General features: G+C 35.9%; 1 protein-coding gene across 2 annotated transcripts in view; it reads right to left on the bottom strand.

Annotated features, from left to right (window-relative positions):
- The window catches only part of PSD3 (pleckstrin and Sec7 domain containing 3), a 584,040-nt gene that overhangs the window by 303,656 nt on the left and 266,344 nt on the right, over positions 1-14,040 (bottom strand). For both annotated transcript variants that reach the window (XM_032618448.1, XM_032618447.1), the window contains exons 5-8: positions 5,946-6,149; positions 5,760-5,840; positions 3,674-3,786; positions 1,073-1,131 (exon numbers count right to left, since the gene is read on the bottom strand). In XM_032618448.1, coding sequence (XP_032474339.1) covers positions 1,073-1,131; positions 3,674-3,786; positions 5,760-5,840; positions 5,946-6,149 — 457 coding nt within the window. The remainder of the gene's footprint in view (positions 1-1,072; positions 1,132-3,673; positions 3,787-5,759; positions 5,841-5,945; positions 6,150-14,040) is intronic.

Here is a 14,040-nt window from a genome sequence, read left to right as displayed (position 1 = left end):
TCTATATAATCTCAGGACACAAGTTACATATGCCTACAAGTCACTAACGTGTTCTAAATTCACCTCCTGCAAACTGCAGAAGGAATTTCCTAGTTGAGTATTGTGAGATTTGTGAAGACGATGTTGAAATTATGATTCTATCACTGTATCTTCTCCTTCACTTTCTTGACAGTAGAACCGTTCTTCTCCCCCTCAGTCCATCTTAATGACCCCATACAGCTCCATTTTGCCTCTCTTAAAGAGGAGCACCATGTTTAAAATAAGGTGTGACCTTTTGGAATAGTAGAACAAATTAGGACCAATATCTAAGTTTTAGTTCTTTTAATGTGGTTTCTTAATTGTAAGATAAATCATATATCAAATCAAGGGATGATCTAGACTCTTTAATTATAAGAAACATGATTTTCTCTTCAAAATAAATGGACCTGGGACTATGAAATAATTTTTGTGCTAAGTACATGTTGATTTATATTTAACTAAAACATTTTCTCTAATATGAACAGTTCAAGTAAATGCTAAAATTCCACTTCTATGAAAGGTGAAAGTTTACATATAATTCTAAATTCTATAAGTTCATCCTATACTTTAAATAGAAGATGAGACAGTAGATTACCTTGATATTTCAACTAGCAAGAGACCAGGTAAGTTGAGGAGTGTAAAGAAGTCTGAGTTTTAATACTACTATATTTAGTGAAAACATAGTTGACACTTTCAGATCTAACTTATATCCTCTTTCCACTATTCTATATCAACCCTAGTAGCTAACCAAAAAACAAAACAAAAACAAAAAACATAAGTAAAAGCTCTGTCTCTGCCACCTAGTGGAGAAAGAAGATACAGAACACACATTACAGCTAGAACAACTCCAGACGTGTAGGCATACGGAATTCACTTAAAATTATGTTCAGTGCTAGCATGTAGAATAAGTTATTTCTTTTTCCAAAGGTTTATGTTTACCTACCTGCCATGTAGAGAATGAGGTAAAGGGAGGCAGAGGATAAACACAAAAGCAAAGATAAGCCCAAAATATTTTGGAGCTCTGTAAGAGAGCTCTTCACACACCTACACTTACATGGCCATGGAGATCTGTGTTAAGAAGCATCATTGCACAGGTGAGGCAATGGACTCCATCTAACAAAAGAGACAAGGACAGAAAGCATTAATTCACTATTTCCTGTTGGACTCCTCAGTATCATTAAAATAGCATACCTATGCTTAATTAAGAACCTATGAAAACGCAATACTGTGGCTAGGCAAAATTAATCATATTCATTTGGGGCAACACAAAATAGATAAAGAAAAAGTTATTAAAAGGATCTCAATGCACAGATTTGGACTCTACTGGTGATGAAGTAAATTATTCCTACCTCTGGAGGACAATTTGATAGTATATATCTAAAACTTTGAAACAGTGTCCTTTGACACAGCAAACCTACTTCTAGGGCTTTATACTAATGAAATAAGGAGCTACCCAAAACACAAGGATATCTAAAGAAAGACTGCTTACAATGGGGAATGAGTAAATACAACCCACCTAAAACACAATTCTGTTATGTTGAAGTCATTAAAAATGTGGTCCAAGTATACATGTTGAAATGGAAAGATATTTTACAATAAAGTATTACATGAAAAACACATTATATGCAGTATGATTCTATTTAAATATAATACATCTAGAACGATATATAATATAATATTAAGAGATTATTATCTCTTGATAGTAAAATTATAATTTTTATCTTTTTTATTTAAAGTTTCTCAATTTTCTATAAGATATAGAAATGAAAATAAATTAATACTGTTACTTTTTTATTTTCTGGGAAGAAAGTGAATTAGGAAAGAAGCAGAAGTTAAAGAAAACCAAGATTTGCATCTTCCAATGTTTACTCTTTGGGTATTAGTTCTCTGGCTAAAAATATATAGACAGAAATAGTTATCCTTTTTCTTGCCATTCTTTAAAGGCAACATTTAGGTTGACTGGTCCAGGATGCTATGGATCAGACAAAAGTGAAATACTGAAATAATCACTGAAGATTTAAAAATTAATATTTAGGGGAAAAACGTTACCCAAACCAGCAAGGTCATTTCACACTTATATGGAAACATCACTTTCTCTTCTTACTTTACAAAGGAAAAGAAAAAGCACTAAGAGTTAAGCTTCTTACTTCCAAATCTTAGGATTAGTTCTCCTTATTCTCTCCCTGCAATTCTCAATCCAAGTAAAGTAGACAATAGCAGCTGCAGATGCAGAAAAATCTTATTAATTTATACTAAATGTACAAAAAAGCTTGTCCCACTACTGAATTCATGAATTAAAGATAGCTTATCTTCCAAACTATGCCTCTGAGTAGGTGATTTCTCTAAGTGGACTATCTCTAAGTAGATGCTACTAAATGCTTAAAAGTGTATGTATTCCAGTATTCTAAATACATATAAAACAAATTCTTGAATGTATTTATAAAACTCAGCAGCTAACTCTCAAATATCCTTATCAACAGCCAATTGAGTACACAAATCCGTAGTCCTTGTTTCACTTAGTAATGTCAATGTCTTCTTAGATTTGAAGAAGGTTCTAATAAAAACAATCCACTTCTATACCTTTCATTCTCTAGTCAAGGCCGACAGTGATACAGACAGTGAATAAATGGTATACATATAGTCAAAGGAATAAAGACAGTTCCTATTTTACGGATAGGAATGTGACTAACAATCAGTTAATTTAGCTACAGCCTTCAGGGCAGAGGCAGCAGGAGCAATCATTTTAGTCAATATAAAGTACACTGACACAATGTTAATTGGCAATACGGAAGCTAAGAGATAATTATAATTTCTAGTGCATCTAGTCTCAGTGATTTATTCCAGAACTTGTAAGTTTATGAAAGATACTCCAATTGTAAGTGAATATGCTTGACTTCAAACCCTGAAAACTTTGCTTTATTATAAGAATTGAAACGGAGAAATGACCTATCTTCATAGGGTATATCAAAAATTAAATAGTTTAAAGTTGCTTTTTAAAATAATAAATACAAATATAGATCATTAAAATCATAAACCAGAGTCAGTGGTCAGTGCTGTAATAATGAATGTCCAAAAAAAGCACCAGAGACACACCACAAACTCCAGTGAGATTTGCAAATGTTTCCAAAACTAACCATAAAACTATACATGCCCTTCATCAAGAAGCTTAGAGATCAGGTGTATAGGAAGGAGAAAGAAGAAAACTAGCATTTTACTTATTACAATGCACACTGACATAAAATCTCAGTGACAAACCATGAGCAATTTAAAGAAAGTATACTGTCATACTATGGAACTGGAAAATGGAGTAAAAGTAACTAAAACAAGAGTAAAGAATATCATGCAGTCATTAAACATCATGGCTTTTAAAGAATATTTGATAACATGAGAAAATGCTCACAATGAGAGGGAAAGACAGTAGGAAACAAAACTCTGTAATGATTCCAATTTGACATAAAATATTGTACAAATAGACTAGAAGGAAGTAAATCAAAGTGTTAGTAACAGTTATCTCTAGGTAATTAGAGATAACTAGGTGATTTTCATTTTCTTCTGTATAAGTTTCCATATTTTCCATAATAAAATGTAACCTTCACACATTGAGGAAAATAGCCCTTGTTATAAGAAAGAAATTCAAGCATTTCCATCAGATTACCTTGTGAAGCAATGGTATCTGGGTTACAATAAAAATATCTATTGGAGAAGTGTACTAAAACTCTCTCTCGTTCTTGGGTTTCTCCCACAAGAGAAAATGCTTTAAAGAAGTACCTAAAAAAGAATTAAGGGGGAAAAGGTGAATTTTTAGAAAATGTTACCATACTCTCTATGTTTGATAGTTAAAGTTAATTCATTTAAACATAAGAAATTAACAATACAAAGTAAGATATTCTATAGTTATTTTTTAAAAATCACTTACTAGATGGCCATTCAATATAAATTTATATTGATGCTTATATTATAGGAACTGTCAATATAAAAGATGACAGAGCAATAACATGGTGGCCAATACATCAAAAAAAGCCTTGGGAAGGTGGGTGATTTCCACATATGTTAAGTGTCAAGTAGCCATTTTAAAAGATCAGTCGGATAAAAACTAAAGAACACAAGTCTGGATGCATAACCATGTAGGCTATGTTTTAAACTTTTTTTTTTTTTTTTTTAATTTTTTGGCCATGCCACACGGCATGTGGATCTTAGTTCCCCAACCAGGGATCGAACCCACGCCCCCTGCACTAGCAGTGTGGAGTCTTAACCACTGAACCGCCAGGGAAGTCCCCTGTAGACTATGTTTTAAAGCTTGACAAAGATCACAGGTTTTTGTCATTTTGTTACTTGACTGTAATCACCACCGACCCACTATTAAAATTACAATTATATCGCCTTATGCACAGTAGATTTCTTTTTTTATTATTATTCAAACAGAAAGTTGCAAAAATTATAATGATCCTCATCAGTTCACTCAGTCCCATGTTATTTTGTTTTCACCTTGAACTTTTGTTAGCACTTTTATGAACTCATCAGTTTTCCATTAGCACAGTAGATTTCTGTTAATTTTATTTTGCCTATTATCACTACCATATATTATTAACTTGCTACATGAGGAAGAAATTGGAAAATAAAACCCTAATTTATTTCTTAATTTAGGAATACCAATCTAGATCAATCTAGATCAGAGTCACTGAGAGTACTGTCTATTATAGATGTATCCAGGACCCTCACTTGACAAAGTAGATGCATTTACCTAAACATGAGATGGGAAGGAAAAAATCATTTAAAATGCCCTAAGAATCTTACTTTTGAAAGAAACATACAATAAAACATATTTCAGTGATGAAAGTGCTGTCTTCCTTTTCTGTAGTTAATCTAAATTATGTTGATCTAACTTTAATTTTTCTTAACTTTTTTTTATAAACCACATGAGAGAGCAAAGCAAAAATACAGATCCCTCCCCCACCCTTACCTGTTTTCATTGCCAAACCTATGAGTACCCTTGATTCATGCAAAGAGCCAGAGACTAACTCACTGCTGTGCATTCTAACGGAACATCCTCCCTTCACCTCCCAGGCCTCAGTTTCCTGATTTGTAACACTAGAGCATTACACAAGATGATCTCAGAATTCCTCCAGGCTGTGACACGTTATAAAGTTTATAAGATTAAGTGCTTACTGGATTTTACCTCCAGCTGCCCTTAGAAATTTATACTATGGTATCGTGTGAGACGTGAGGGTCAGTGTGTTTCCAACACCGTCACTTGAACAGATCAGCAAAAGGCGCTACTGTCTGAAACAGTTTTACAGATACTTTCTGCTGATTATTATGTTGATATTCATTTTTATCCCATTCACTAGTTAATTCCAAAGTACTGTCTTAAAGGGCTATTTGGCTACTGTAAAAAATGATTAGGGAAAATCTAATTCTACAGTCTGTAAACTGTGCCTTTTTAAGGCATTCAAAAACCAGATTCCCACAGATTCCATTTCTCCAAGACTTACTTTGCCACCATTCTTTACTAGGTCGTCTATTTGGTGCAGGATATGAGTTCATGTGTGATTTCATAAAAACAATATATTTTTCCCACTTTCCACCATGTTTAATATCTGTAATACAATCTGAGCTAAGATCACAAAGTAACTGTGGGTTTAAAAAAATAAAAATCAGATTTTAGCTTCAGCACATTATTTTCTCTTCTCAGAATTAATTATTTAGAAGCAAAAAAGAACAAAAGTGATGTTTAATCATACCTGAGAGACTGATCCAGTGTCATTCCTGTAAAATCAAAAAACTTCAAATATTCTTCCGCAACTAGTTTGCTAAATTCATTGCTATAAGAAAACAGAATAGACTTGGTTATTAAAATTGAAGCCATCAGAACACACACATACCCCTACAAGGATACACTCAGACACCATCCTTGGAATGGGACATACTTCTTGCCTAGGTGCTTTGCCACATCCGATCTTTTGAATCTGTCTAGTTGATAAAGACGTTTGGCCAACCTTTTGGCTGCTTCTACGTTGCTGCTGGTACCATTACTGAGACTTCCTGAGGTTTCCTTTTCCAGAATTTCAGTACTCCCCATTTCAGAATGAGCCTCTAGCAGTGTTGTTTTCACCCCAGCATTGCTGTGAGAACTGATAAAGAAGGAAACAAAAGAATAGAAAAGATTGTTCTTGTGTGGCAAAAAGGAAAGTAGCTAATGAAATTATCACAATATTGTAGAACAAATGAAAAAACTATTTTAAATGATAGCATCTTATGCTTAATTATTCACAAAAATATTTTCAGTTGCTATATTTTAACATACTAGAGAAGTGATTACTTAAACCCTAGATGAGCAGTTCTCAAACCTTTTGGTCTCAGGACGTTTATATTCTTGAAAGTATAGAGAACTCCAAAGACCTCTATGTATGTAGGTTATATCTAGTGATATTCACTGCATGAGTAATTAAAACAGAAAAATTTAAATATTCATTTAAAAATAATAAATCCATTTCATGAATATAAATAATACATTTTTATTAAAAATAACTATATTTTCCAAAACAATAACATAATATTTAATGAGACAACCAACAGTGATTTACATCTTTTACAAATTTCTTTAATGCCTGGCACACTAGAAGACAGCTGGATTCTCACAGCCATTTCTACATTCACTCAGTAATAATACATCATTTTGGTTGAAAGTATTAAGAAAATCTGGCCTCACAGAAATATTTAGTTAGAAAAATAGGGAGCATTTTAATATCCTTAATTGTGGATATTCTTTTTTCATATGATGATGCCAAAATAAAACAAGTGGTAGTCTCTTAAAAGTTAGCTGCAATATAGAATCTAAACTTGTATCAATGAACTTTTTGTACTCATATTAAAAACGTCTCACATGGGCTTCCCTGGTGGCACAGCGGTTGAGAGTCTGCCTGCCAATGCAGGGGACACGGGTTCGAGCCCTGGTCTGGGAGGATCCCACATGCTGCAGAGCAACTGGGCCCGTGAGCCACAACTACTGAGCCTGCGCATCTGGAGCTTGTGCTCCACAACAAGAGAGGCCGCGACAGTGAGAGGCCCGCGCACCGCCATGAAGAGTGGCCCCCACTCGCCGCCAACTAGAGAGAGCCTGCGTGCAGCAATGAAGACCCACCACAGCAAAAAATAAATAAATAAATAAATAAATTAATTAATTAATTTAAAAAAAAAAAAGTCTCACACTTTGAATGCATCTTACCCAGGCATGATTCTGCCACATGAACTGGTCACTTGCAAAATATCTGTTGACACATTTTATTATTTTAAAAAATAACATTTATTAATGTCACCACTAATATCCTCAGAAAAGTCTTTAAGTACTGGGAAGCTGCCAAACTTTTGGTGGTAGATACAAGTTTTCCAAAATTCTAATTTTTGATTGAAACTTAAGTATTAACATTGGCAACAAGAATTGATGGTTGTTTTCCTTAAAGTAATTAAGTAACTCTATTTTCAAGAAAATGTTTGCCAAAACCACAGTTTGTCAGACTTTGAAGGAAAATGGCATTTCCATGAAAAAAGCAACTAGTTTATAGCTCACAACTCAAACTACATGAGTGCTGTTCCTAGACAGCGCTTCATGCATATTTTCCATTTCATTGCATGTGAAATTAAAAAGGCAGGTACCCGAGTGTTGAAAGGCAGTTAATTGGTACTGCTTTATCAAGGACATCTTTAGGTGAAACTGCCCTTTATTTTTATTTTGAATGCATGGCAATGAAGAATGTAACAACTAGAACAGTTTGGTGCTACTACCTTGATTTGTGCTAAGGCCCCCACCATTGCTTTTGTACCATCAGTGTGTATCAACACAGTGAAAAAGGAAAACAATGCTGCACTGTTATTATAAAAATAATTTTGACCTCACCAACCCATTGAAAGGGTCTCAGGAAGCCGCACAACCACACCGTGAGAACCTCCGCTCTAGCCAGGTGCTGCAGCATGCATCTGTAACACTAAAACCAATAACACTGTGATTTCCAGACCTTCCTTTGGACTTCCAACAGAACAAAGCTATGTTCGTGGTAAACTACTTGTGCTTAAGTAGTCTTCCAACACACTTACTGTAGACTGTAAAGCAGACATAGAATTTTTCTGCAATGAACCAGAGAGTAAATATTTCAGACTTGCAGGCCACATAAGGACCCTGGTCACACATGCTTCTTTGTTTTTGTTGTTTTTTCACAACCTTTAAAAATGTAAAAGCCATTCCAGGCTACACTGAATCTAGTCTGCAGGCCCTTGCCCTATCCCATAGCTCGTTAACTTGGCCCAAATTGTAAGTAGAGAACAATTTATTGTCTAAACGAGGACACTCTGAAAAGGAAACAGGGATGATAAAATCATTAAATATGTAGTTATAATTGTTACAAGGTAAAAAAAAATAAAGCATTACCAATAAAAAAAATAGTTGTAAACTTATAAAAATCATTACAGCAAAGTGAAGACATTTTTAAACAGAACTGCTTAATCTCTATTTTGTCACTTGTTCTACCTAACTTACAATTTCCCATTTCCCACTGATCCACCAACTGAGTAGTAGCCTGGCAGCTTCACTATCACTCAGTGCAGCTGGGCAACTGCACAACCAGCTGGTGCACCAAGGAGCGCCTGGGGGCTGCAGAGTCCCCGGAGTCCCCAACCACTGCCAGACTCTAGCAGCCCCTCTCCAAGCTCACTTATCAGCAAGCACTGCACAAGCTATCTCTGAAAGGAGCTTTAAGGGGAGGGAAAAGGGAGAGAGAGTATCCCACATAGTCTTTTAGACTCAACTATGTGAAATTTCTGTTCAATGCACACGTCAGCTCACGCATTCCAGATGAGACTGTGGAGAAGCGGCAAGTACAAAGTGGAGGGTTACAAACCCATGCTGACTTATTCTACTGCAACTATTAATGATAATACTTCATTTTTTTAAAGTCAAAGTCAAATGCTAAACCACAGTCAACACCAAGACAACAGACACAAACCAGAACTGACCCAGGCAAACCAAGATGTTTGGTAACCCTCCCTAAGCAATCAGCCACCTTAAACAATTTTCCAAAAGAAATACCCACCAATTAAAATAACTTGCTTCATTATGATGAATTCTTCGTGTAAATACATTTAAATATTTTTTCATCTTAAACTTTCCTTTATAAAGTTCACATTACCAGCCAGTTTTGTGAAATTTACACTATCAGAAAACTGAATATTTAATTTTTATATACAGCAAACCTGTAAGTAAATTCATAGAGGACACTTCTTTTAAAGGCCAGCTCACACTTCTGTGTTTTCCTAAATAAGTGGTGAAAATGTAAAATATTTACTCTAAGAACTAGCTGAGTTACAATCAAGTAGTTTTTATAATTATGAAAAGAAAATCCCTGGAGTTGTGCTCCCGCGCATTCTCCTACTCTGCATATTAGCTATTGTGTAGAAAAAACAACGTCAAAGAAAGGATTTTCTTCTCATTAAACTGCTACTTAGCATTGTTCACTTCTCAGGGCAAATTCACGGCATGTATTTAATCACTCCATTAAAAAAAGTAATTGTACCACATACATAGTACTGCAAAGATGTTGTTCAAATACAACAGACTTACCCTAACGACATTGTATTTTTTAAATGCGGTATTGATTCCTATTCCTTATGTTTCTCATTCCTCATGTTTGCTGCCTCTTTCTCCTATCCTGCCCAGTCTATTTCACCTCATTTTCCTCACATTCACCAGAAGGAGGCAATTTAAAAATGTGTATGGATCAGACTTCTCTGGATCTTCTTGAGAAAACCTTCAGTAAAAAGGAAAATAAGGAATAAAATGAAGATAAATACTTCCATTCCTAGATGGCTTCATTCTGCCCCATTCACAATTTTGAAAGAACATGAACAAGAACAGAGATTGCCCCTTTTAAGTCAGAAAGCCTGGCAGTATGATGGCAATACCAACTCACCAACAGTACGACAGACACCAAGAACCCATATCTTGGAGCCAAGGGTGCGCCTGGGCCATGCTTCCTCTCACAAGCCCCTTCCCAGGACTCTTCATCCCCCATCTCCACTGTCTGCTGGTCCACTAGGGCTTCCAAGGACCTGGCTCCCTGTGAGGTCATATGACTATGACCTCACACTCTTGCAAGTGTTTACTGTTGGGGTTTCTGTATGTTTTTACAGTACTAATAAAAACAGAAGCCAGAACACAGGGTCCACTGTATACCAAGAGCATACACAACAATGGCAGCCCTGCCTTGTTCACACTTGATAAAGCAAACTGGATGACCCCTCTCAGCAGGAGGGACACCCCTGTTTTGGACACCCCTGTTTTGTTTCCTGGAATACACAAGACATTGTCCATCTAGTCTGCTGAGTGTTAGATGCTTTCAATAGTTTGAATTTTCCTATCTTTTCTACAGTTCCGCTTTTCTTCTTGATCAAGTAACTTAAATCTCCTAAGGTGAAATCCTTACCAGTCACTTAAATATAGAAGAAACTTCCCAAAAGCTTCTCCCTGTGATATATATAAATGCTTCACTAAGGCCTATACCTCACACCTCCAAACATATGTGGTTACCACTCTATCATCAACATCATCAAAAGAAGGATCAGATCACTGAGTCTGACCATCAAGCCTTTTCATAACCTTTTTATCATACTGATTACTGCGTTTTCCAAAAAAATTAATAGGACACCCAGTTAAATCAGAATTTCAAATAAACAAAAAACAGGTTTTAGTGAAAGTATGTCTCAAAAATTGCATGGGGCATACTGACACTAAAAAAATGACTCATTATTTATCTAAAATTCAAATTTAACTGGGCATCCTGACTTTATCTGGTAACCCTATCTCCTAAATGCTTGCTCTTGATCAGACTCCTGGGTTTGTTTCAACTTGCTTCTGTGATTTAATTTTTATTCCTACTATTTTTCTATTGTCTTATCAAGATCTTCTCTCAATTGACTATGATTTGCTGATTCTTCCCTAATGTCCTTCAAATACAAAAGGAAAACCCTCTTTTCTCTGTATTTTCACCCTTCCTTCCCAGCCTGCATACTGCCACCATGGATGTGATAAAACGTCTCCTTCACAAATATCCTACGCAAGGTAAAAGCCCATGCTCTGCCGCATGTCGTTAAGGCCCTTCACAAGCCAACCCCAACTGCCCGTTTAGACTGGTCACCTCCATCGTCTTCATGCTTGGGCTGCACAGAGATGTAAGCTGTGCTCTTATACCCCTTTCCCACGTCCTTCCCTTTGCCGCTCCTGTCACCCCCACCCTAAAATCCTGGGGTTCCCCAAAATTCTGCAAACTCAATGATCCTACAAGAACCCAAGTGAAATAACAGCTTTTCTAAGACTCGTACTCCAACCCCCCCGGCTGCATTCTCAGAGCACCTGGATATTACAGCTCTGCTTTTTTAAAGTCCCACCTCTCTCACCTACCACTATCTTAAACTTCACTTTGTATCCACATCAGAAGAGTAGGCTGAGGTTATTCAACAGCCATCTGTTGAAAGAACGCAGAACTGAGCAAGCAGCTGTGTCCACTTCCTTTGAGGTCTTCCGCGTTCTGCCAGCAATGACATGGGGCACTAACTTTCTAGTTCAGTATAACCGATCCCGAAAAGTTCTAAGGAGACTGACATCAGCAGAGGGTACCAGATACACTGTCTTAGTTCATATTTTCTTTGAATTTAAATTTTTTAAATGTCTTTAAATTTTTATTTAATTGTGGTAATAAAACTAAGATAAAAAAATAAACTAGGCTAAGGTGTGCGCCCTGCATTTAGAAAACAACCACAGTCACCTAGTTCAATTTCATACATAAGCTAGTCAGAGGCAAGTCAGAAGAATCCCAAAGAGGGCGAGGAAACAACTCCAGTCACAAGTGGAATAAAAGGACTGGAAGGGAGCACTATGACCCGGCTGCCATTCTGCAAGCTGAGGATGCAGTCACAGAGGCCTGAGACCAGCAGACTCAGGGAAGCCAGAATAAAGTCAGTCAAGAAGAGCTCTAAGTACAACACCGTAAGTGAGATACACTTAAAACCCAGAAGCATAAATCGCCTCTAAGAAAGGAAAGGAAATCTTCTTGGCCACCATTATCTATGGCCTTTATTTCTCAGGCAGAGTAGATAGCACCTAATCTAATCTTTTAAAAACATATTCCTTTTATCAAAATTTTTTAAAAATTATTTTATTTTTTATTGAAGAATAGTTGTATTAGCTTCAGGTGTATGACAAAGTGATTCAGTAATACATATGTATATATCTATCCTTTTACAGATTCTTTTCCCTTATAGGTTATTACAAAATATTGAGTATAGTTCCTTGTGCTATACCGTAGGTCCTTCTTGGTTATCTTTTTTATATATAGTAGTATGTATATGTTAACCCCAAACTCCTAATTTATCCCTCTCCACCTCTTCCCCTTTGGTAACCCTGAGTTTGCTTTCTACGGCTATGAGTCTATTTCTGTTTTGTATATTAAGTTCATTTGTACCACTTCTTTTTTATATGTCACATATAAGCAATACAATACTTGCCTTTGTTTGGCTTACTTTACTTAGTATGATAATCTCTAGGTCCATCCATGTTGGTGCAAATGGTATTATTTCATTCTTTTTTATGACTGAGTAATATTCCATTGTTTATATACACCACATCTTCTTTATCCACTGCTCTGTCGATGGGCATCTAGGTTGCTTCCATGTCTTGGCTATTGTAAACAGTGCTGCAATGAACACTGGGGTGCACGTGGCTTTTTGAATTATGGTTTTCTCTGGATATATGTCCCTGAGTGGGACTGCAGGATACGGTAGTTCTATTTATAGTTTTTTAAGGAACCTCCATACTGTTCTCCATAGTGGCTGTACCAATTTACACTCCCACCAACAATGTAAGAGGGTTCCTTTTTCTCTACACCCTCTCCAGCATTTATTATTTGTAGACTTTTTGATGATGGCCATTCTGATCAGTGTGGAGTGATACATCATTGCAGTCTTGATTTGCATTTCTCTAATAATTAGCAATGCTGAGCACCTTTTTATGTGCCTCTGGCCCATATGTATGTCTTCTTGGGAGAAACATCTATTTAGATCTTCTGCCCATTTTTGTATTGGGTTGTTGGTTTTTTGATATTGAGCTGCATGAGCTGCTTGTATATTCTGGAGAGTAAGCCCTTGTTGGTCACATTGTTTGCAAATATTTTCTCCCATTCCGTAGTTTGTTTTTTTGTTTTGTTTATGGTTTCCTTTGCTGTGCAAAAGCTTCTAAGTTTAATTAGGTCCCATTTGTTTACTTTTGTTTTTATTTCCGTTACTCTAGGAGATGGATCCAAAAAGATATTGCTGCAATTTACGTCAAAGAATGTTCTGTGTACTTTTTCCACTAGGAGTTTTATAGCATCAAGTCTTACATTTAGATCTTTAATCCATTTTGAGTTTATCATTGTGTATGGTGTTAGGAAGTGTTCTAATTTCCTTCTTTTACATGTAGCTGTCCAGTTTTCCCAGCACCACTTATTGAAGAGACTGTCTTTTCTCCGTTGTATATTCTTGCCTCCTTTGTCATAGATTAATTGACCATAGATGTGTGGGTTTATTTCTGAGCTCTCTAATCTGTTCCATTGATCTATGTTTCTGTTTTTGTGCCACTACCATACTGTCTTGATTACTATGTAGTATAGTCTGAAGTCAGAGACCCTGATTCTTCCAGCTCTTTTTTTCTTTCTCAAGATTGCTTTGGTTATTTGAGGTCTTTTGTGTTTCCATACAAATTTTTAAATTTTTTGCTCTAGTTCTGTGAAAAATGCCATTGGTAATTTGTAGGGATTGCACTGAATCTTTAGATTGCCTTGGGTAATATAGTCATTTTGACAATATTGATTCTTCCGATCCAAGAACACAGTATATCTTTCCATCTGTTTGTATCATCTTTGATTTCTTTCATCAGTGTCTTATAGTTTTCAGAGTACAGGTCTTTTTCCTCCTTAGGTAGGTTTATTCCTAGGTATTTTA

Source organism: Phocoena sinus, chromosome 21 (genome assembly GCF_008692025.1).
Source record: "Phocoena sinus isolate mPhoSin1 chromosome 21, mPhoSin1.pri, whole genome shotgun sequence".
NCBI lineage: Eukaryota > Metazoa > Chordata > Mammalia > Artiodactyla > Phocoenidae > Phocoena > Phocoena sinus.
The sequence above is the reverse complement of the archived record's forward strand: the minus strand, read 5'-3'. Positions and strand labels throughout refer to the sequence as shown.